Below are 22,810 nucleotides of genomic sequence, written 5' to 3'. Positions count from 1 at the left end.
ACCCCGAGTACAATTGAACATCCGGGTATCGGGCACCATCCTCCCACACTCGACGGATCGAGTGAGGAGAAGGACTCCGAAACCCCCCCGCAGGGGAAGGCGCAAATCGTGGGGGCTGAGCTGGAGGCAGGAAGGATGACGAGGTATCCGTAACCAAAGGAGTCGCTGGAGAGCTTTCCGACGACTCCTTGGTCGACCTACGCCTCTTCCTACCCTCGTACAGCACCCACTGCGCCTCGGACCAATTTACACACACATTACATGGTTCGGCTCGGGAGCATTCTCGCCCCCGACACCGATAACATAATTCATGTGGATCAATGTCAGGATAAGAGCGGAATCCGCCGCATTTACGCCCCTCCAGCCCGGGAGGGACACACTCTACGGGCAGCTGGTGGCGCGGCGAAAGCTCTTCTGATCCATAATTAATTCAATTCACTTCACAATGAAAAATGAAAAAAAAAGAGTACTTACAATTTCATTCAAGACACAAACAAACAAAGTCAGAAGAAATTGTAAAACATCCAAAAGCACACGACGAAATAGCGGGCAGAGCGATGACGAACAAGTCCTGTCACACCACGGCCGAAAAGCAAAAAGTGATTCTTCACCGCCCGGGCGCGCGGCAAAGCTGCGGCTTGCGCCGATCGGACAAGCAGTTAACTACCGTTCTCCCTTGTTCGAAGCTTACGACCGTCCCAGCTGCCGCTAGCTACTTCCTATTGTTAAAGGACCGAGGGTTTGTATTACGTATCGGAACAAATCTTCAATTGAGACAGAGACCGAAGCCTTAGAAGGCAAGGGTTGACTTGAAAGTCGGACAAAATCAGGATTTGGCTTGGGGGGTCGAGAGAATGAAGAATCATCCGCCACCTGGTAAAAACTCCTCTCCGGTGTCGTAGAAGAGAAGAGAGCTTCCTCTTCCCTTCCCGATTCACCTTCGAAAGTTTAGCGGCAACGTCCGTCCTCACGTCTCGCGAACTCTGGGCAAAGGGAAAACGTAAAAATTCCAGTGACCGGGAAGGACCGTCAAGAAAAAATACCTTCTGTAATACAACGAGGCGGAGGCTGCTTCTGCTCTTTAGGCCTCGCCTGAGGAAGAAAACTCAAAATTAAATCAAAAAGTTTCTTGAATTCTACATCATGACATCCATTCGAGGAAAACATCAATATCACACGAATAATCCGCGTCATCATCATCATCATCGTCAGATCCTAACTTAGAAACTTCCTCTGAAGTAAAATCCTGACGACTAGCTATCTTAGGTCTGACACTAATATCCCTCCCCCCTTCTCCTAAATAAGCGCCCTTTGGCACTGTTACGGGATAACAGGGGACACGTTGGGTAAAGATTCGTTAGGCACCTGCCCGGACCGGATCCCCCCTAGGCCTTCGCCACGATAGGTTCACAAGCCGGGGAGGTATCTGTCGCACCGTTACCCATGGTGCTGTCGACAGGTACCTGACGAAGAGCTGAAAATGAATCTAAAAGTGTGTTAGACATTCTAGTAAAGGCTTCTTGAAAATTCTCTGACAGATTGTTAAACTTAGCAGAAATATCTCTATCTAGACTAAGCTGTAATTTCTTAAATTTTGTTTCCAGGTAGTTTCCATTGCCAAAATCTTCGAATCTACATCAGAACTAACTTCACTAATTACCGGTTGTACAGGGGGCAAAGCATCAATTAATTCGGAATCGGAGTCGTACGATACCGAAACCGAAGAGCCAGAATCATGAGCGCCCAAGTCAAAGAATTCGTTAGATACAGTTTTAGCAATCGATTTCTTTTTCTCCTTAACCGATCTTTTACGCTGCAAGATTGTTTGGCGTTTCATATAAGCAGTCATATCCTCGTCAGACCAGGGCTTACATACGTCACAACGAGAAGTCAAGTCACAAACCTGTCCACGACAAGAACTACAAATGTCATGGGGTTCATACTCCCTGCTACTCATCCTTGTCCCACAAACCGGGCAGTTCCTGATGTTGCTGGCAGAAGGAAGCATCGTAATTTCTTGGTAATCCATTGTAGAATTGGACAGGTCAGTAGTTCCGGGTCGCGCAAAAGTTCGTAATTTAAGATAAGAACCACAACAGAAATCAAAGTTAATTCACTATTTCGTGATGTAATGCGTGAGTGGTAATTCATATAAAGTTTCATTTAACAAATAATGAAAGCTTTAAAGGCACAAAAATGTTTAAGGAAATTTATAAAGAGCGGCCGTGATGTAAACAACACGGGCGCTCGTTAACAAACTGATTTGAGGAGGTTTTCGTATCTGTCAACGACAGTGTTGCCAACTGGTGGACAGAATAGGAGGTAACAGGGTTGCCAATGTGGTAAATTTTGGTGCGGTTTTTGGGGATTTAGGGCTAGATAAATTATATTAAGGTAATGTTTATTAATATGATATTGTTATAATACAATAAAGTTTCATACATACTTACCTGGCAGATATATACTTAGCTATAGTCTCCGACGTTCCCGACAGAATTTCAAATCTCGCGGCACACGCGACAGGTAGGTCAGGTGGTCTACCTACCCGCCGCTGGGTGGCGGATGTACGAACCACTCCCGTAAGCTTGTCAGATTTTTCTCTTCCACCTGTCTCCTGAGGGGAGGCTGGGTGGGCCATTAATCGTATATATCTGCCAGGTAAGTATGTACAAAAAACTTTATTGTAGTTTAACAATATCATTTTTGTACATGAACTTCCCTGACAGATATATACTTAGCTGATTGGCACCCTTGGTGGAGGGTAAGAGACAGCTCAATAATACAGGTAAGACGGGAAACAACTAATATTGTAGGATATAAAAACCTTGGTTCTCACCTTTCAGGATGAAGACTTCATAGATACTATCTCTGAGTCTGCATTGCCTGGAGAGCGCAAGCCTAGGACGGTGGGACCTGATGCTGAAAGACTCTCGGATCTACCACTGGGATATGTGATCCCCTATTGTGGTAGAATCCAAGTCGGATGCTGTTAGAGGGACCTTGTCCGCTTACCTAACAGATCCTTACCACTACCTCTGCAAGGAGCCAAAACCCACCAGACCACCTAACCAAAATACAAAGGGTTAATATTACGACAAAAAGAGGTGCCTCCTGCAACCTCTTTCAGACAACCAAAAACAACAATATAAAATATAGGGTAACATATAAAAAATTTACACAGGATAGTTTCAGCTCCCTGCCCCAGCACCGAATCCGCCGATACGAAAGGCGACCCAAGGCGGAAGCATTTATCATATGTGATTTTTACATCACGTAGGTAGTGGTTTGCGAAAAAACCGATTGGCATCTCCAAAAAGTCGCCTCCATCAAGTTCCGCACAGACATATTTTTTCTGAATGCAAGCGAAGTTGCGATGGCTCTCACCTCGTGAGCTTTCACTTTCAGTAAGTCTAAAATGATCTTCCTTACAGGCACAAATGTGCCTCTGTAATAAGGCTTCTCAGAAAAAAGGAAAGAGCATTCTTCGACATGGGCCGAGTGGGGTCCTTTACGGAGCACCAAAGCACATCTTGATTAGCCTTAAGTTGTTGTTCTCCTCTTAAAAGGGAAATACTTCATAATTCTCATAGGGCAAAGAGTTCTTCAGGGCTCTTCCCCTACTAGAAAAGATAACTAGAACTTCAAAGCTCCTGGGCCAAGGGCGTTGATGGGTTTTCATTCTTTGCCAGGAAACTTGGAAGAAATGAACACACCATAGAATCTTCCTTAAACCCTACATTGCCCTCAATAGCTTGGAGCTCACTCACTCTCTTAGCTGTAGCTAGGGCCAAAAGGAAGATAGCCTTCTTCGTCAAATCCTTGAAAGAGGCTAAGCCAGGAGGTTCGAATCTAGACGATCCAAGGAATTGTAGGACTACGTCTAGATTCCAGTTCGGTACTACATGAGGACGCTTAATGATCTAATAAGATCATGCACGGTCCTTATCATCGGATATATTTAAGCCTCTATGCCGAAATACCGCCGCCAACATACTGCGGTATCCCTTAATAGTTGACACAACCAGATGACATTCTTCTTTGAGGAAAATAAGGAAATCCGCAATTTGGGTCACAGAGGTACTGGAAGAGGAAATGTTCTTCCTCTTGCACCAACGTCTGAAGACATCCCACTTTGACTGGTATACACGCAAGGTGGAAGGTCTCCTCGCTCTTGCGATTGCTTTAGCAGCTGTTGCTGAAAAGCCTTTCGCTCTGACCAAACTTTGGACAGTCTGAAACCAGTCAGACTGAGAGCGAGGAGATTTTTGTGGTACCTGTCGAAGTGGGGTTGTCTGAGTAGATCGCTCCTTAGCGGGGGTAGAGCGAATCTTGGAAGGTCCACCAACCATTCCAGTACCTCTGTGAACCATTCTTGGGCCGGCCAAAAGGGCCAAAAGGGGAAAGCGATTAAGGTAATTCTCGTTGAATCGGACTCTACGAACTTCTGATGGTTAGCCCCAGGATCTTGAAGGGGGGAAACGCGTAGACGTCGAGTCCGTTCCAGTCTAGAAGAAGAGCATCTATTGCTACTGCCTCTGGATCTGATATCGGAGAGCAGTAAGCGGATCCAGCCTCTTGTTCTTTGACGTGGCAAAGAGGTCTAGTGTGGCCTGCCCCAATAACTTCCACAGGCTCTGGCATACATCCAGATGAAGGGTCCACTCTGTGGGAAGGACCTGATCTTTCCTGCTGAGGAGATCTGCTCTTACATTCCTTTCTCCCTGCACGAACCTGGTGAGAAGCTTGATTCCTCTTTCTTCTGCCCACAGAAAGAAGGTCTCTGGCTGTCTCGTACAGGGAGAAGGAATGCGTCCCCCCCTGTTCCTGATGTATGCCAGAGCTGTAGTGTTGTCCGCGTTGACCTGCACTACCGATCTTCTGACTTTGGGCTCGAAAGCCTTCAGAGCCAACCACACAGCCATCAACTCCTTTCTGTTGATGTGCCAGGCTACCTGGTCCCCCACCCAGGTACCTGACACTTCGCTGGTTCCCAGAGTTGCACCCCACCCCATGTCCGACGCGTCGGAGAACAACACCAGGTTGGGGGTCTGGTGATTGAAGAGACAGTCCCTTCGCAAAGAGGTTGGGATCTGTCCACCATAAGAGATGTTTCTTGATGTCCTGGGATAACGACAGGGAGAACGTCAAATCTGAGAACGACGACTCCAATTCCGATGAAGAAAGAATTGGAGTGGTCTCAGGTGCAACCTTCCTAGGGAAACGAATTGCTCCAGAGAGGAGAGCGTCCCCAGCAGACTCATCCACTCCCTCACTGTGCATACTTCTTTCCCTAAGAAGGTTGTTACTCTCTCGAATCCTCGGGCTATCCTTTCCTGCGAGGGAAAAGCCCGAAAACTCAGAGAGTTCATCTGTATCCCGAGATACACACACTCTTGCTCGGGAATTAGTGATGACTTCTTGAAATTGACGAGAAGTCCCAAAGCCTTCGTCAATTCTAAAGTTACTTGTAAGTCCTTCAAACAACGATCTCTGAATTGGCCTTATTAGCCAATCGTCGAGGTACATGGATATCCTCACCCCTTTCAAATGAAGCCATTGAGCCACATTCCTCAAAATCCCCCGTGAACACTTGAGGGGCGTCGAGAGGCCGAAACACAGAGCCTTTCTTGAACTGAAAAATTTTCCCCCCACCCCCCCATCATGAATCTGAGAAACTTCCTCGAGGAAGGATGGATCGGTACGTGGAAGTAAGCGTCCTGTAAATCCAAGGAAAAACCATCCAGTCCCCTGAACGAAGTGCTGCCAGCACTGATGAAGGCGTTTCCATCGTGAACTTCTTCTTTCTACGAAGAAGTTCAGGGCACTTACATCCAACACCGGTCTCCATCCCCCTGAGGACTTCGGAACTAGGAAAAGGCGGTTGTAGAAGCCCGATGAATGATGGTCTGTCACTAGTTCGATAGCCCCCTTCTCCAGCATCTGATCTACTGCTAGATGGAGAGCTGATTCATGATGGGGTCTCTGTACCTGGCCGTCAGTCCCTTGGGATTGGGCCGTCAAGGGAGGTCTTTCGACGAAAGGGATGAGGTAACCTCTCCTCAAAATAGAAAGGGTCCAAGGATCCGCCCCTTTTTGGGCCCAGACTTCTGCAAACTCTAAGAGTCTGGCGCCCACCGTTGATTGAAGGACTTGCAAGTTATTTGGGGGCTTTAACAGACTTGGCGAAAGTCTTACCCTTCTTGAAGGTCTACGACCTTCTAAACGTTAGAGGTTCTGATGAAGATGCCCCTCGAAAGGGTTCTCGAACACTTGCCTTTTCCTTCTTAGCCTTGGTAGGGAAGGAAAGGGCGAGGTTTTTTGTTTCTTGCCCGACTGTGCCAAAAGGTCACTGGGTGGCTTTGGCCGAAAGTGACCTCGAAATGTCCTGCACTCGATGTTTCGGGAACAACTGAGTAGACAGAGGAGCAAACAGCAAAGAAAGACCTCTGAGCATGGGAGACCGACTTCGTTAAGAAGGAACAATAAACCGACCTCTTCTTCAGATCCCGGCCCCATAAAGGGAGGCGATTTCACTCGCTCCGTCTCTTACCGACTTGTCCATACAAGACAAAACACATAAGATCTTCTGGCGAAATTGACTCTGGCACTTCAATTTTCTTGGCTAGGACTCCCAACGACCAATCAAGGAAGTTAAATACTTCTAGCACTCTAACATACCTTTGAGCAAATGATCCAATTCATTCATTGCCCAAGTCGTCTTAGCAGAGTTAAGGGCAGTTCTCCTTGTCGAATCTACCAGTGCCGAAAAATCCGAATCAGCCGAAGACGGTAGACCCAATCCTAAGGGCTCTCCTGTTTCGTACCAGAAACCAGCGCGTCCTGATAACTTCGAAGGAGGAAAAGCGAACATCGTTTTCCCGCTTCTTCTTTGGAAGCCATCCAGGAACCAAAACTCCTCAGTGCCTTCTTCATAGAAAGAGTTGGCTTCATCCTCACACAAGAAGAACTCTTCGCTGTCTTCGCCGTTGAAAAAAGTGACGTGAGGAGAAGGAGGAGCCGTAGGCGTAAGGGAATCCCCAAAAACTTGTAAAAGTAGCTCTGTAAGCTTCTTGTAAGAAGAGACAGCAGCAGAAGTGTTCGGTTCCTCATCCGAACCTTCTAGGACGTCTTCTCGAGGCGAGCGCGGAAGATCCTTATGTGACGAAGGGATCCTAGCAGGAGTTGAGCGAGAGGTTGGAGAACGCCCTCTCTTAGAAGAGTTCACATCCACTGGAGAACGATGAGAAGATCTGGGAAGTCTACGATGAGACTCCCTCTTCGAGGTATACGGAATCTCAGCCGAAGGAGAGGTAGGGCTCCTACTCCGAGAATCCTCGGAAACATCCACAGGGCGCTTACGAGGAGGCGAGCGCCTACTATACTCTATGCGCCTATCCTGAGGCGAGCGGCTGCCAGGAGAAGAGCACCTATCGAGAGCAGAGCGCTTGCGCGGCTCTCCATACCTGTCCAGTTGACGTACGATCAACGGAAGTCCGACTGGAAGGCGAAATGCGCCTACTAGGAGAAGGCTGCTTGCGAGACTCTTGACGTCTAACAAGAGGGTAACATTCAGGAGAAGGGCGCTCCAAAACTAACGAGCGCCTACTTGGAGAAGGGCGCTTCCGGGATTCCTGGTGCCTACAAGAGACAAACGGTCAGGAGAAGTGCGCCTAGAAGCGGGAGAGCGCCTACAGGAGAAGGGCGCGCTTGAAAGACTCTTGTTGTCTGCCCCTAGGAGAATAATCAGGAGTATGACGCCTTAAAAGAGACGAGCGCCTACTAGGAGATCTATGCTGCAGTAGGCTCTTGGCGCCTACCTTGCGGGGAGCGGCTAACAGTAGGCCGTCTATCATGCACACGACTCCTACCAGACTCTAGATGCCTGTCAGGAGAGAAGTCACGATCCGACACTCGAGGAGAGTGACATCTGGAAGAAGAACGCCTACTTGTATAAGGGCGCCTTCTAGAATCTTGAGGCTGCTGAGGAGAAGTTTCACGCGAGGGAGTTGAAGAAATCGCGTGATGAGCAGGTGCAGTGCTCTTACCGGAAGCGGGAATCCAATCTGGAGAAAAAACTTCTTTCTCCATAGAGCGTCCTACCGATGTTTGGCGTCTTGAAATCGAAAGAGAGCCAGGCGGAGCGAGGGACGCTCACGCGCGAGCGAGGGCGCTCACTCGAGCAGAGGGCGCCTACGCGAGCCCCCACCTTCATACGAAACCTCCCCATATGAAGGAGAACGATCCTCTGAAGAGCGGCGCCTAGATCTCTGATCGGAAGAGAAACGTCCTTCTTCCTACGTGATCCTAACTGCTAGAGAGTCTGCTAGCGCCGTGATCTGAGCTTGAAGTCCCGCGAGTACTCTCGTTCGGAGAATCTTCTTGTTCTTCCTCGGAAGCAGGCGCGAGCGCGGAGCGCGAGAAGAAGAACGATCACAGGATTTCTTGGGTTTCTTCGCCTCCACCGACGATTCTTCCGGGAAAACCTCCGGACTAGAAGCCAAAGGACTGCAGGGAGCCTTCCAAGCCCTCTTCAACGGGCGCGACGCATCCGGGGAGTTCCAACCTCTCTTCGGAGAGGGAGACGACGAAGAGGAGAAGCATGGCGTAGGAGCTCCTTCTTGTAGCGATCCGAGGCAGCCTGGGAGCGTACTTCAGGATCTGCCGAGGGGACGCCTGACGGTGGGGGCTCTCCCTAGCCCTCCTGCGGCTTTCGACTTTCCTACTCCACTGGAACTGGGAGTCTGGAAGAGGTCAGGCCTAGAGGCACTAAGGAGCCGGTCAGACGCACCCTCCACAACACTGGGGACACTGCACTGATCACTAACACTCTCCTTACCTTCCAACTGACGAATCTTCTGATCCATAGAACGATTCTTGGCTTTTCAGAACTGCCGCCTCCGAAGGCGAATCTTCGGCTTCGGTGCGGGGAGCCGGGGCTGCAACGTTGGAAGAAGGTTCTAATTCTAAGTTAGTACTATTAGGATCCACATCCAACTCACTCATTCTAGATCTGCTAGAACTTCTAGAGTAAGCCTTACGCACTCTATCACGTTCCAACTTCCTAACATAAGAAGAGAGAGCCTTATATTCTTCTTCATTCAATCCCTTACATCATTACAAGGGTTAGCAAAAGCACATTCATTCCCCCTGCATTTCATGCAAACCGTGTGGGGGTCTACCGAAGCTTTCGGCAACCTCACCTTACATCCTTTCATTCCAACGCAAACCCTAAACAAAACCGAAGTTTTAACTACCGATTCTAGATCAGACATCGTTAAAGAAAATCAAACTCAAAATCAAACCGGTCCACAATCAGCGTATGCCAAGCCAAACAAAGCGAATACGTCACCAAAAGAAGTCCAAATTAACTCCAGGCAAGCGAGAATCGAAAAACTATCGAGAGGAACCGACAACAGTTGTTATCGTTCCCGCGACAGAGAAAAATCTGACAAGCTTACGGGAGTGGTTCGTACATCCGCCACAACAGCGGCGGGTAAGGTAGACCACCTGACTACCTGTCGCGTGTGCCGCGAGATTTGAAATTCTGTCGGGAGGAACGTCGGAGACTATAGCTAACGTATATATCTGTCAGGGAAGTTCATGTACAAAACTGTAATTTCTTAAAATTCTGTTTCCAGGTAGTTTCCATTGCCAAAATCTTTGAATCTACATCAGAAATAACTTCACTAATTACCAGTTGTACAGGGGGCAAAGCATCAATTAATTCGGAATCGGAGTCGTACGATACTGAAAAACCGAAGAGCCAGAACCATGAGCGCCCAAGTCAAAGAATTCATTAGATACAGTTCTAGCAATCGATTTCTTTTTCTCCTTAACCGATCTTTTACGCTGCAAGATTGTTTGGCGTTTCATATAAGCAGTCATATCCTCGTCAGACCAGGGCTTACATACGTCACACGAGAAGTCAAGTCACAAACCTGTCCACGACAAGAGCTACAAATGTCATGGGGTTCATACTCCCATGCTACTCATCCTTGTTCCACAAACCGGGCAGTTCCTGATGTTGCTGGCAGAAAGGAAGCATCGTATTTTCTTGGCAATCCATTGTAGAATTGGACAGGTCAGTAGTTCCGGGTCGCACAAAAGTTCGTAATTTAAGATAAGAACACAACAGAAATCAAAGTTAATTCACTATTTCGTGATGTAATGCGTGAGTGGTAATTCACATAAAGTCTCATTTAACAAATAATGAAAGCTTTAAAGGCATAAAAATGTTTAAGGAAATTTATAAAGAGCGGCCGTGATGTAAACAACACGGGCGCTCGTTAACAACTGATTTGAGGGAAGGTTTTTGTATCTGTCAACGACAGTGTTGCCAACTGGCAGACAGAATAGGAGGTAACAGGGTTGCCAATGTGGTAAATTTTGGTGCGGTTTTTGGGATTTAGGGCTAGATAAATTATATTAAGGTAATGTTTATTAATAACCCAGTTTGCTGGCAGCAGACTATTCCTAACTGTTGCAGGGCAGTCCTAGGCTTGGCCTACAGATGGGCAAGGGCACCTTACCTCTTACAGGAGAACATGAAAATGACTGCACAATATGGGGGAACCTGGAACAGTTCTCAAACATAAAGTCAGTCAAATCTTTTATTGACTTACAATAAGGTATACTTCCTGTTCTAACTTCTCTATAGTACACTTTTCCTGAACTGAAAGGGGTGCGGAAGAGGAGCAAAGAGGAAGCCTCATTAGTAGAGGAAAACCCATAGACTTGGTAAGGAAAACTACATACGAAGGACCTGGAGAATGGAAAAAATGACAGGTTTACGAACTGACCTGACTACGTATTGCTTTTGCAATCTATCTGCTTCCCTTCTCTCCCTAAACAAACAAACTTTAAAAGCATAAATCCTTCAAAAATTCCTACAGTTCCCAAATAAATTCTCAAGATCATACTTTACATGTATACCCTTGCAGCTGGCACAAACACAAACCATGTGTCTATCTACCTCAAAAATCAACATCCTCCAAACACAGTAACCATTCTTACAGAACCTCACATTCTTACCTTTGATATCAGTGGAAGGCATCCTTTGAAAAATAAGTGTACAGTACCATAAAACCAGCAAACAGCCAAAACCATGAAATACCAATGAACGCTTATAAACATGGCAGCAAGGAGAATTTTGACAGCTAAGATATTTGAAACACAATTTGAGGACTGCCATTTGCTCTTTTTATTTTTGTCTGAATGCCAACTCACTTATCAGTGTGGCGATATAAAGTACAATTCATCCCAAATAAAAACACCCAAAAGCATATTCATGGCAATAATAATCAAGTCTACTGTACCTGCATTGTAATTATCTGTGATATAATAAGAGGTGGATCCCATATCTTGTATCTAAATCCTCCAGCCATAACCTAAATCTGCAATACAAAAAGAAAAAGATACATACATATTTTGTGTGAGGAGGGGGTGCACTTACATCATATGAAGTAAAAGCAATTATGTATTGCCTATTACATTTGTTCTACACTGTATATTCTTACTTCATGATAATACGTATCTGGCACATTCCTTCTACAGATATCTCACCCAGCATCCAACCTAAAAGGAATGTTGACCAGACTTTATTATAGATGAAACAATGATAACAGAGCATGCATGAATCACTGTATCCCAGGTGTCCCCCACCCAAAAATGACAATTTGTCCAAAATTGCATTTTTCCTAACTATACAAACCTGAGGTCTTTTACAATAGGAAGGTACTAGCGGCAGCTGGATAGGTCGTAAGCTTTCGAACAAGGGGTTCGGTAGTTAACTGCTTGTCCGACAGGCGCGCGCGCGCGACTGGGAGGTAAACAAATCACTTTTGCTTTTGGCCCAAGCAAAAACTGCAGAGTGAGGGTGGCATGAGGTGGGACTATGTGTAAAAGGACCTCAGGTTTGTATAGTTAGGAAAAATGCAATTTTGGACAAATTGTCATTTGTTCCGACACGGCATACAAACTTCGGTCCTTTTACAATAGGAAGACTCACTTCTTGGTGGGAGGGAATCTGAGTCTTTTGTGAACAGACTGGTGTTCGCCCAACCTGGAATGCCTCCCTGGTCGTAAGAGCGAGGGGGGATCCAAGCCTCTTGTCCGATTGATCGGGGTGTGCACCGCAGGCAGGATCAATGGTCAGACCTCTGGACCAAGTACTAAGAGAGAGGCAAGTGTATCTCTTCGTACCAGCAAACAAGAACAAGTTCCTATTTGCAAGAGGCAACATAAAGTTATGGTTTGTCTCTTGTTGGCATCCACTTCCCCCCCCTTGTAGGAGGAAGTGGTGGATATTCGCTCCCATCCCTAGTGAAAGGGATAGGATGGGGCTCTGTCGAGTAGCTCACCTGCATCTCGTCCTTATCCAGCAAGGTGATGACCGTATCCCTCTACCCACAGGTAGAGGGGGAGAAAAAGATAGGAAGAGAAGCCAGTCACTCTCTCATTCACTTATCTATTCTTACAGTCACACCAGGACTCGATGCTGTTCAGCCTGCTAGGGTCTGGGTTAGCTACACAACGTGTTGAGCAGCCACCACGGGTCCCAAGGAAAACGATCCAAGGACCTGTGGGCAATATCCAAAAGGTAGAAGGAGGTGCCAGTGGTCTGGTTGTACCAGACCCCTGCCTTCAGTACCTGCGCCACGGAGAAGTTCTTGTGTAACTCGAGGGAGTGTACAGAATTCTAGGTCATCTTGGTGCTGACGAAGAGTCTTCAACACTCAGCCTGGGATGTCGAGTTTCTTCAGAAAGCGCGGTCGCGCTTTCACAGGACAAAGCAGCATCTCCTTCGCATCGAAGGCGGTGAAGTCCATTAGGGAGGGGATTGTGAAGGACTCTAACCGATCGTCAGGAACCGAAGGGTTCTGAGTCTTCACTACGAAGTCGGTACGACATCGAGCGTCACAAATCCCCATCCCCTGGATGCTTGACTTCGCAGGAAAAGTCATGCAATTACCTCAGAGGAAAAGAAGGGAATGGTCGTATGACCTATCCCTCTTCTCGACTTTGGTGATGTCCTGTACCCATACTGGTCTATACCGTCTGCAGCGAAGTGTCTCACATTCTCCTATCCCCATGCAGTGAAGTTCTTCTTCTCGGTAGTGGATAGGACACCGACACTCAATGGTGGGTGTCGATGGTATGGGTACTGTGACAAGCCGTTAGGACGAAGAAAGAGACTGTTATGGAACAACAACCGAACTAAGTCCACAGCGAAGTTCGTAACTGACTTGGGCGCTCTGACAGCTGCCGACTGACTGCGTTCGGTAGGAGGCAAGTTGTCCAAGCACCCGAGCAAGTCACGTGACCTTCGCCTTAAAAGGGTTATGCCAAGAGGACTAAATAAAATAATTTGTTCGTCACCGATGCCAGAAGGCGAGGGTGATGATTCTCTTAAGGCATGTGCCCAACAGGCGAAAGTCAATTGCCTTCTAGAGACCGAGGTCCCTGATGGCAAGATATCTCATCGTATTAAGTTGATTCTCAGCGGAAGACAAACAAACTTTATGTCGTTGAAGACGAAGGTGTACATAAAATGCAACCTACGTCTTCACAGCTTGAACCTGAGAGAAGGATTCTTTCAAGATTCGAACTTGTGCTACAAAGACTGAGAACACTAACCGCTATTCATTGCTGTCCAGTGAGGATCGTAGTTGCAATAAAAGCGGAGCGCTTTTCAGTAATGAAGACACAGGGAAATACTGCCTGAAGAACTGCTTCTCATGGGCTGAACATTTGGAAGTAAGAGAGCTGTCAGGTCGGAGAGTAGGCGGGATGTCTTCTGACACATCTGTTAATTCGGGGGCGGCGAACAATGAATAATTGCACACCTACGAATACGAGATATTTTGAAGACAAACTCAGATGTCTGCAAAAATCATTCGCATTATCGCGGTGCGATGCAGCGGGGAGACTATACAAGACTTCTGTTACCGTGCGGTAAACAGAAAGATGAAAGAGTCTAAGAGATATCTCTGTTGAAAATTCTCGCAATGTCGAAGGCGATGAAATCGAGTATCACAGCAGTAGATGGTCCTTCATTATTGGGAGAATCCCCGTTAATCAGAGACCTACGTCCATGATTGTTGGGTAGAGATACGGTTCGGTAGTCAATCAAACCAGGGGAGAGAGAGACGTAACCGACCGTGCATCTCCGAGACCTAGCTGATACTGAGCTGCTATCAGGCAGTTCAATACGCAGTAGCTCTCGGTGACTCGTCATCCTGAGTTGCCAGTAATCCCTTCCACGAAGGAATGCGTTCGGCTAGAACCATCGAGCATAAGAATACGCTCGGGCAATTATATTTTAAACGAAACGGATTTCGGTAAATACAAAAGCTGATTTGGTGTTGTCGTGACAATACCAAGTATCTAAATCGAAACTGATAACTGCTGGGAGGTTGCAGGCAACCCCGAGTTGCAGTTCAATTAAGATACAATTCGTCTCGGTCACAAACCGTAGAGTTAACTACGGTATGCGCCTACCCCCCGGACAATTCAACTGTTAAAAGAATCATGTCGCGAGGGTAATATACGTAGTATATTTGTAGGTTCTGTACCACGACCTCCATCCTAAATTCTTTTCCCCTCGAGGAATGAGAATAAGGATTGGAGATCGACCGCCTTCGTTCTCTAGTCAAGAGATGAAGGAGAAGTCTTTCCCAAAGGAAAGCTTCAATGGTGCACAGAATACCGAAGACGATAGTTCAAGCAAACTGGAAGTTCCCGTCCGTTCTTCTCTATTCCAGGTTAATCGCCTACTGTGAGATACTCTTTTTTCAGTCAGCAGTTTTCTTCCTCCAAATGCTAGCAAATTACAGGAATTCGAGCATAAGGCGGGTTCCCGATTATCGTGTAACAATTATCGGGGATTCTCGCTCAGTTTGGACCGTGGTCTCGCTAAGTGTTTGGGGATCGTAAAAAACTCGAACACTCTGAGTGCGCTAGAAATTCCGTAGAATTCTAAGCACTCTGCGAAAACCCCCACCGAATTCGTCAAACGATATCGGCTGGTGGTCCTCTCGATTTCCGTAGAAATCGAGAAAGGGCAGGATCCCTCCTCAACGACCGGGGCTTACGTCAGGTAGGACCCGAAGGTTCCCCCCGGTAGCGCAGCCCTAACGTGGGATCTTACAGAGAAATCTCTGTAGGATCCCTCCCCTTTCCCTCGTAGCCGTAAGGAGAGAGGGAATGTGGGAGGAATTGGATACTGGCTCGCCTTCCCAGCGGAACTAGCAGTTGGAGAAGAAAAGGAGCAGCCATCGCCTTACGGCGATGGCCTCTCAGAGCCTGGGAAAAACGTATCGTCAGGAGAAAACGTTTTCCCGAGGAGGGTTACGAACTCATACTGTAGGTAAGGGTCTGCCGCCACTGTGAACGTCGTCCTGGGTGGGGCTGATCGACACCTGACAGGAGAGAGCCGATACCGTCCTCCGACTCATTCCAGTCCTCGTCGAGGTCGAAACCTCTCAGGAGGACCGAAGGGGTATTCAAATACGGTGTCCGAAGACACGTAAAAAACGCCTCTGTCGCAGTAGAGGAGGTGGAAGTAGCTTGTTCGACGGCCAGAACTGAGAGAGCCTTCTTGTCCGGAGACGAGAGGACTACCGGTTCAACACAGTCGGCAAGCTCCGATCGCGGCAGACCCACCGTCGATTTGGGTTCCCTCTCGGGTGCCCCAAAAACGACTCGAGCCGAGACGTGGCTCTGCTGGTGGGAGCGGCGATCCTTCCCCGAGGTCGTTGTGCTGACGAATCAGCAACATAACCTCGGCAAAGTTCCTCTGGATCTCGGAAGTCACAGCATCTTGCAGAGTAGAACCGTGCCTGGCATGTAGGGCGTCGTCGGTGGGATCATGAGGGGCGCACCCCTCACGATCACTCCTCAATACCTCGCTCCTCACGGTGTAACCCGAGGAGGTTAAGTACGGGAGAGGCAGACCTGACGCTCCCTCCTCGCTCGCTGGCAGAACCAGCAGGCTTGGAGGGCGCTGCAGGCGATCGTCAACCCGCGGTGGCGATCGAGCTGCAGGCCTGGTCGAACCGTCTCGCTGTGGAGAACGGCTGGACTGAGCACAGCGTCCCCGATCTCGAGTGTCAGAAGAGCTGGTGCTGCTTGCCGTACCCAATCGCTCTCTGTGAGAGCGACGGTCAGGCGACCTGCAGGCTCCACTGTCACGGTGAGGACGCTTGTCCTCACGGCACGTCACGTCGCTGGTTCCGGCGAACAGGGGGACCTCTTCCCAGCCTCAGCCCGTGGCCGGTCGTGGACCGTCACGTCCCCGGGTAGCCAGCTGGTCGCCGCGAGAGCGAGAGCTGGTCTGGTGAGAGTCGCGGTGAGCGGCTGTCACCAGTCTTCCGCTCCGTGCCGTGAACCTGACGCTGAGCGGGCTCAGAGGTCTGGTTCCTGGCTGCACGGTCGCTGGTAGGCGACTGTACACTCGGTACCTCCCGCGAACGAGAGGCCGAGACGGACCCTGATGCAGTGGCAGAACCACTGACACCAGGCGAGGAAGTACCGGTGTTAGCCACCGGTACCCCTCTGGTCCCCGTAGTCTCCTTCCTTGCGGAAGAAGAGACGGGCCCCGCCTCCGAAGGAGCAGGAGGACCAGCGGAAGGAACCCTCCCGTCCCACCGAGGTGAGACGGGTCACGAGAAGCTCCCAGAGGGAGACTTCTTAGGAGGGAGGAGGCAACCTTCTTCTTCCTGGCTGTGAAGCCTTAGAAGTCGAAGGGGAAGAGGCGGCAGCCGACGACGATGAAGAAGATGAAGACGACGACGACGACACCTTCCTCCTATTCTTCGTCAGCTTCCTCAGGACAGACGTAAGATCTGCTATCCAGGGCGGAGCCGGGGGCTGCTGTAGCCGAAGCCACAGGGCCCGGACGCACCTGTACAGACAGACCAAAGTCGGGGTGGGGTAGTACCACCTTACGAACAGGGACGACGTCAGCAGGTATTCAGGTATGGGGCATCTCAGGAAACAGCAGGCACAGCCAGCACAGCATCGGTAGGGACAGCCAGCGCAGCAACGGCAGGGACAGCCAGCGCAGCAACGGCAGGGACAGCCAGCACAGCAACTGCATGAACAGTCAGTACAGAATCGGCAGGTACGGCAGGCAGCACCGGAAACACGGAGGAGGTGGAGCAGCAGCCAGCAACATCCTGGTACCGGCGGCAGGTCCAGGAGCGAGCTCTAGGGCAGCGGAAGTGTGGTCGCGGCAGCCACGAGCAGTGGTGGCACGCCCCCCTCTCGGTATGGCGAACAGCACTTCACAGCGGCTGTAGGCAAGACTGTTACCACGTGAGGCGAGTACACCAGTGAGAAGGGACGTCGTCACCTGGAGTCGATATCGTTGTCGTGGTCACCACTCCATGGGTGACCGCAGTAGGCCCAGACATAGAACCGCAGCCCCTGGACACTAGCACGCCCTGCAAATCGAAGGACGCCCATACCTCACCAAGGTCCACCCTTGTGGCAGTAGCACCTGCGGAAATAACAGTAGTAGTGATTAGTGGGGGGGAAGTCCCCTCGCGCGGGGGGGGTGAGCCCCACACCGAACGAGCGGAAGACCCCGAATACAATTGTACATCGGGCACCGAGCGCCCTCCCCCGCGCTCGACGGATTCGGGGCGAGGAGAAGAACCCAGATAACCTCCCCCCCGAAGGGGCAAGGGCCATCGGTGGGAGCTGAGCGGGGGGGGGGGGGGGGTGGGGGGGGGGGGGGATTCTCGTTCCCCCACCCCCGCACATCACCCATGTACCCAACAATAATAATAAGAGCCCGAGAGCAATCGTGCCCTCGGCACCGAATGCAAGGGCATAAGGATCAATTCCCTGACTGAGCGGAACTTGAACCAAAATAATATTGATGCAATCAATAATAAAAGGAATAATATGAAAAAGAATCTTGCATTACGATTCACTTCACAATGAATAAGGGCTCGGAGCGAGCGCATTTGCGCCCTCGGTACCGAGTGCAAGGGTAAAAGGATCCATCCCGATTATGAACGGAAACCTTGATCCATATTGAATTGATGCAATCAAAATATATATGAAAAATGAAAAGGAATACTGCGCTTGCGATTTCACTTCATACAAAATAAAAGGGGAAGGATCAATTCCCGGGAAATAGCGGAAACATTGATCCAAGTAAATAATGCAATCTCAATAAAATATGAAAATGAAAAAGAACTGCACTTGCGATTTCACTTCATTCAAATAAAAAGGGGAAAGGATCAATTTCCGGGTAAGAGCGGAAACTGATCCAAAATGAGTATTGCTACAATCAAAATAATTATAGAAAATGAAAAAGAATACTGTACTTGCGATTCCACTTCCATACAGAATAAGTTTTCGTGCCGAGCGCATTCGCTCGGCAACGAGCATACAGGTCAAAAAAATATAAATGAAAAGGGCACTTACTTACGATTTTCATCTACACATTTCCAACCAAAATATAAGCTCGGAGCGAGCGCTCTCCCGCCCTCGGCACCGAGCATACACAATACGAGGATCATTCTTGGGAAAAATGAATTCCCGCACTTACGCCCTTCAGTCCCGGCACTCGGGTAATCGGAGGGCGTGGAGAAACCAAGATCCTTTAATTCACAATTGAATTCAATGGAAATAAATATGAAATGATTGTACTTACAATTCAGTTTCACTAGATAAATAGAAAAAGAAAAACACAACCATGCGAAAGCAACGACGATGAAGCGGGCAGAGAGCGATGATACACGCCAGCAGGCCGAAAGCAAAAGTGATTTGTTTACCTCCCAGTCGCGCGCGCGCGCCTGTCGGACAAGCAGTTAACTACCGAACCCCTTGTTCGAAAGCTTACGACCTATCCAGCTGCCGCTAGTACCTTCCTATTGTAAAAGGACCGAAGGTTTGTATGCCGTGTCGGAACAACCCGAAATTCCCATTGGGTCCCCTACCTTGTTGGATGCAAGGTAAACAACCAAACGGCGACATAATGGCCACCTCTTCCGGATGGCAGCCACCTTCCCGAAAAAGTACTTTAACCTGTTCATTGACCTGGGATAAACATCAGTCAAGAGCTAGCATACGTCAAAGCCACACCTCAAGACCTCTACTTTCCTCTTGAAGTAAGTGTTTTCTCCCAAGTCACAAATTAATGTCATAATTTCCAATTAAACGGAGGTTAATGAAGTCTAGCCAAGCACAGTGCTAACTTACCTGCATGACACTTTTGAAATTTTTACTTAAAACACCTTACGTATAGAAGATTGACGCCATCTTGATGTTTGCAGAATCATTTGTGTAAAAAACTCCCCTATTTCTGTGCTAAATCTGCAAACCATTTTTACCTATAGACGCTGTACACTTTCTTTACAACGATGTTAAATGATGATAACGTTCAAATTTACAGCCAAGGAAACCTAGCGAATTTTTGGGAAGAAATATATGGGCCGCAATGGCAACTTTCTTCTTTTAACGATTTTCTAGCCGTTGCAAATTCGGCCCTATTAATTACTTACAGTGCAAAAACAGACAAATATCCCAGGGAGTGGAGGCGACTGCATCACACTACGGCAGTAATCCAGCAGTCAAACGTCTTCGCACATCCAAAATGTAAATAATAAAGATACATATTTCGTTAGCATTACGATTATAACAATTACTACATGAATAACTGATAAAAACCTGCATGAATAGCTGATAACAATCTGCATGAATAACTGGTAAACTTCTCAGATATGTATTGTGTACATATTTGTAACCATTTTCTGCAAGAAAGTTGAATATGAAAATTCATCTTAAATTGGTACGACAGTCAAGATGTCCTGATGTCATAATACAAGACTGAAATAAAGGTCCTAATTCCAAAATTATGTATTTCTTTAAAACACATTATATTATAAAAACTTACATTATGTATATAATATATATTACACTGTACGTGATGTACCTACATCAATAAAAACAATAGCAAAATGCAAAAAATGCATCGTAGCTAATGTTCACAGCAAAACCATTGAAATTTGTCTCATGAATCTGGTTATCTTTTCAGCAACGAATATTTTCAATGTTATCTTTTCAGCAACAACTATTTTCAAGGTTATCTTTTCAGCAACAAATATTTTCAAATTAAATATCATATGTAATGAATTTATGCAATTCATAACCTTATTCTGGTGTTTAACTAATTATTTAAATAATTATCTAGTGCACTCTTCTTCTTCTTCCCAAAAATTTGCTAGGTTTCTTTGTGCTTTAAGATTTAATGGTATTGTTGTTTCACAAATTAAATATAGAGTGAAAAAAGGGGTCTTTTTCAAGTGAAGATGTCCCCATTAATTAGGGTAAAGCATCGCTGGGCGGCCAGGCGACCACCTGTACGGTAGCATGATCAATTTCCCAAAGAATAACTTTAGCACGTCCAGTAACCTGAATTAGATGTCAGTCATAAGCCAACCTCCATTGAAGCAACACCTCGAGACCTCTGCTTTCCTCTCGAAGTAAGTGTTTTCTCCCAAATTAGAAATTAAGGCCATAATTTCCGATTAAACAGAATTTAATGAAAGTCTAGCCATGCGTAGTACTAACTTACCTCCATGACGCTTTCAAAATTTTTACTTAAAACACCCAACATACAGAAGATTGACGCCATCTCAATGTTTGCATAGTCACTTGTGTAAACAAACTTCCCATTTCCTGTGCTAAATCCACGCACCACTTGTACCCATAGACACAGGGACACTATCTTCACAACAATCTTGAACGACGATGGTGTTTACGCCTGTGACCGGGGAAACATGGCGATTGTTCAGGAAGACGAAGAAGAGTGCACTAGATAACATTTAAATAATTAGTTAAACACCAGTATAAGGGCATGAATTGCATAAATTGATTTCGTATTCATGATAATTCATTTGAAAATATTTGTTGTTGTAAAAGTAACCAGATTCCTGCCACAAATTTCATCAGTTTTACTATGAACATTAGCTACGATGTGTTGTTCATGCTTTTCTATTTTGTTATCACTGTTGCCAATTGGTTTGTGTTTACCCTCCAAACTTGGGATAAGACTTACACAAAAACATGGAAATAAGTGAATTTAGCGTATCTACTTGTGAATATATATATTATATATATATATATATATCTATATATATATATATATATATAATATATCATATATAATATATATATATATATTACTATATATGTTATATATATATATCTATGTATATATATATATATTATATATATCTACATATAAATATTAGAGCAATTTTATCATTATTGCATTACTATGACATCTAGAATTTATGGAAACAGTTGTAAAGGCATCGGTGTATGTGTAAAGTTCCACTAAATTAGCAACAATGACTTGCCATTCCTAGCAAGCATTTTAATGGTTACATTTGTTTCAGTCGAACAATTATTACAAATTAAAAACAAATTATTTCAGCCATACAATTATTAAAAATAAAAAGTAAAAATAGTAATAAAGACCTAAATAATGAAGTGCTAACAAAAAAGTACAAATTTGTTCTCATAAATCAATTGACAACACTGATAAAAAAAATAAGGAGGAAAGCATGAACAACACCATAGCTAATGTTCACAGCAAAACTCCATAGCTAATGTTCACAGCAAAACCGATGAAATTTCTATCAGGAATCTGGTTACTTTTACAACACCGAATATTTTCAAATGAATGATCATGAATACGTAATAAATATATGCAATTCATGACCTTATTCTGGTGTTTAATTAAGTATTTAAATGTTATCTAGCGCACTCTTCCTCTTCTTCCCGAGCAATAGCCATGTTTAACCGTCTGCAAGTGTAAACACCATCGTTGTTTAAGATTGTTGTGAAGAAAGTGTCCCAGCATCTATGGGTACAAGTGGTGTGTGGATTTAGCACAGGAAATGGGAAGTTTGTTGACACAAGTGACTGCAAGCATCAAGATGGCATCAACTTCTAGAGGTTTGCAAGGTTTTAAGTAAAAATTTCGAATGCATCATGGAGGTAAGTTAGTACTGTGCATGGCTAGACTTTCATGAACACGTTCACTCATAAATTATGGCCTTAATTTGTGATTTGGGAGAAAACACTTTCAGGAAGGTGGCTACTGAACGGGAGAGGTGGCCGCCAGGTGGCCATTCGGTCGTTTACCCTGTCTCATTTTGTTGACGAACCTTCAATCTTTTAATGAATGGTATGCTTAAAGATTTAATTGTATTGTTGACCCCCAATTAAATATCATGTTAAAAAAGTGGTCTTTTTCGAGCGAAGATGTCGCCGTTAATTAAAGTCGACCAACAAAAAAATAACAGTAGGTAAATTGTTAGGTAGCCTAAGTAATAAGCAACTAAAGTACTGTAGGAAACGTTAATTTCTAAAGAAATACCCGCAGCCGACCTACTACTTAATCTACCGGTAGCTTTACCAAAAAGCCTCATTTGAGGGCCTTTTTTTCGTGGATTTTCGGGAGGAGAACTGATGACTCAACGTCCCCTGGGCCACTTCGCGATCTCCCTCAGGTGAGTTCCCCCTGCACAGACCCTCTCTCGTTATGTCAAATACCCACCCAAACATCAATAATAGTAACTTCTCGCTTCATAATAAATAATTTAGCAGCAAGTGACAAACGGAACCATATACCATACCAATTAAATATCACTTGTTCCCGTTGATCTCGATTCCTGTTGTTGACAACTTGAGCAAACTTCTTCTTTGTATATGTTTATTGTGGTTCAGGTTAGAGGCCTCGTCTATGTAACGGCTCCTCAGTTGCTCGTTTGATGTTTTCCTTGCT

At 46.4% G+C, this 22,810-nt stretch overlaps 1 protein-coding gene across 4 annotated transcripts in view; it reads right to left on the bottom strand.

Moving 5' to 3' along the window:
- LOC135207220 (protein SYS1 homolog) overlaps positions 1-22,810 on the bottom strand; it is a 54,454-nt gene extending 31,644 nt beyond the window's left edge. The window contains exons 1-2 of one of the 4 annotated variants that reach the window (XM_064238835.1): positions 22,662-22,810; positions 11,316-11,393 (exon numbers count right to left, since the gene is read on the bottom strand). In XM_064238835.1, coding sequence (XP_064094905.1) covers positions 11,316-11,384 — 69 coding nt within the window. In that variant the 5' untranslated portion in view covers positions 11,385-11,393; positions 22,662-22,810. Of the gene's footprint in view, positions 1-11,315; positions 11,394-19,517; positions 19,558-22,441; positions 22,582-22,661 lie in introns of those variants that run through there. The other 3 variants (XM_064238836.1, XM_064238838.1, XM_064238839.1) reach the window with 3 other exon arrangements.

Source organism: Macrobrachium nipponense, chromosome 32, assembly GCF_015104395.2.
Source record: "Macrobrachium nipponense isolate FS-2020 chromosome 32, ASM1510439v2, whole genome shotgun sequence".
In the NCBI taxonomy this organism is placed as follows: Eukaryota; Metazoa; Arthropoda; class Malacostraca; order Decapoda; family Palaemonidae; genus Macrobrachium; species Macrobrachium nipponense.
Note: the sequence above shows the minus strand (reverse complement) of the source record. Positions and strands in the feature narration are given on the sequence as shown.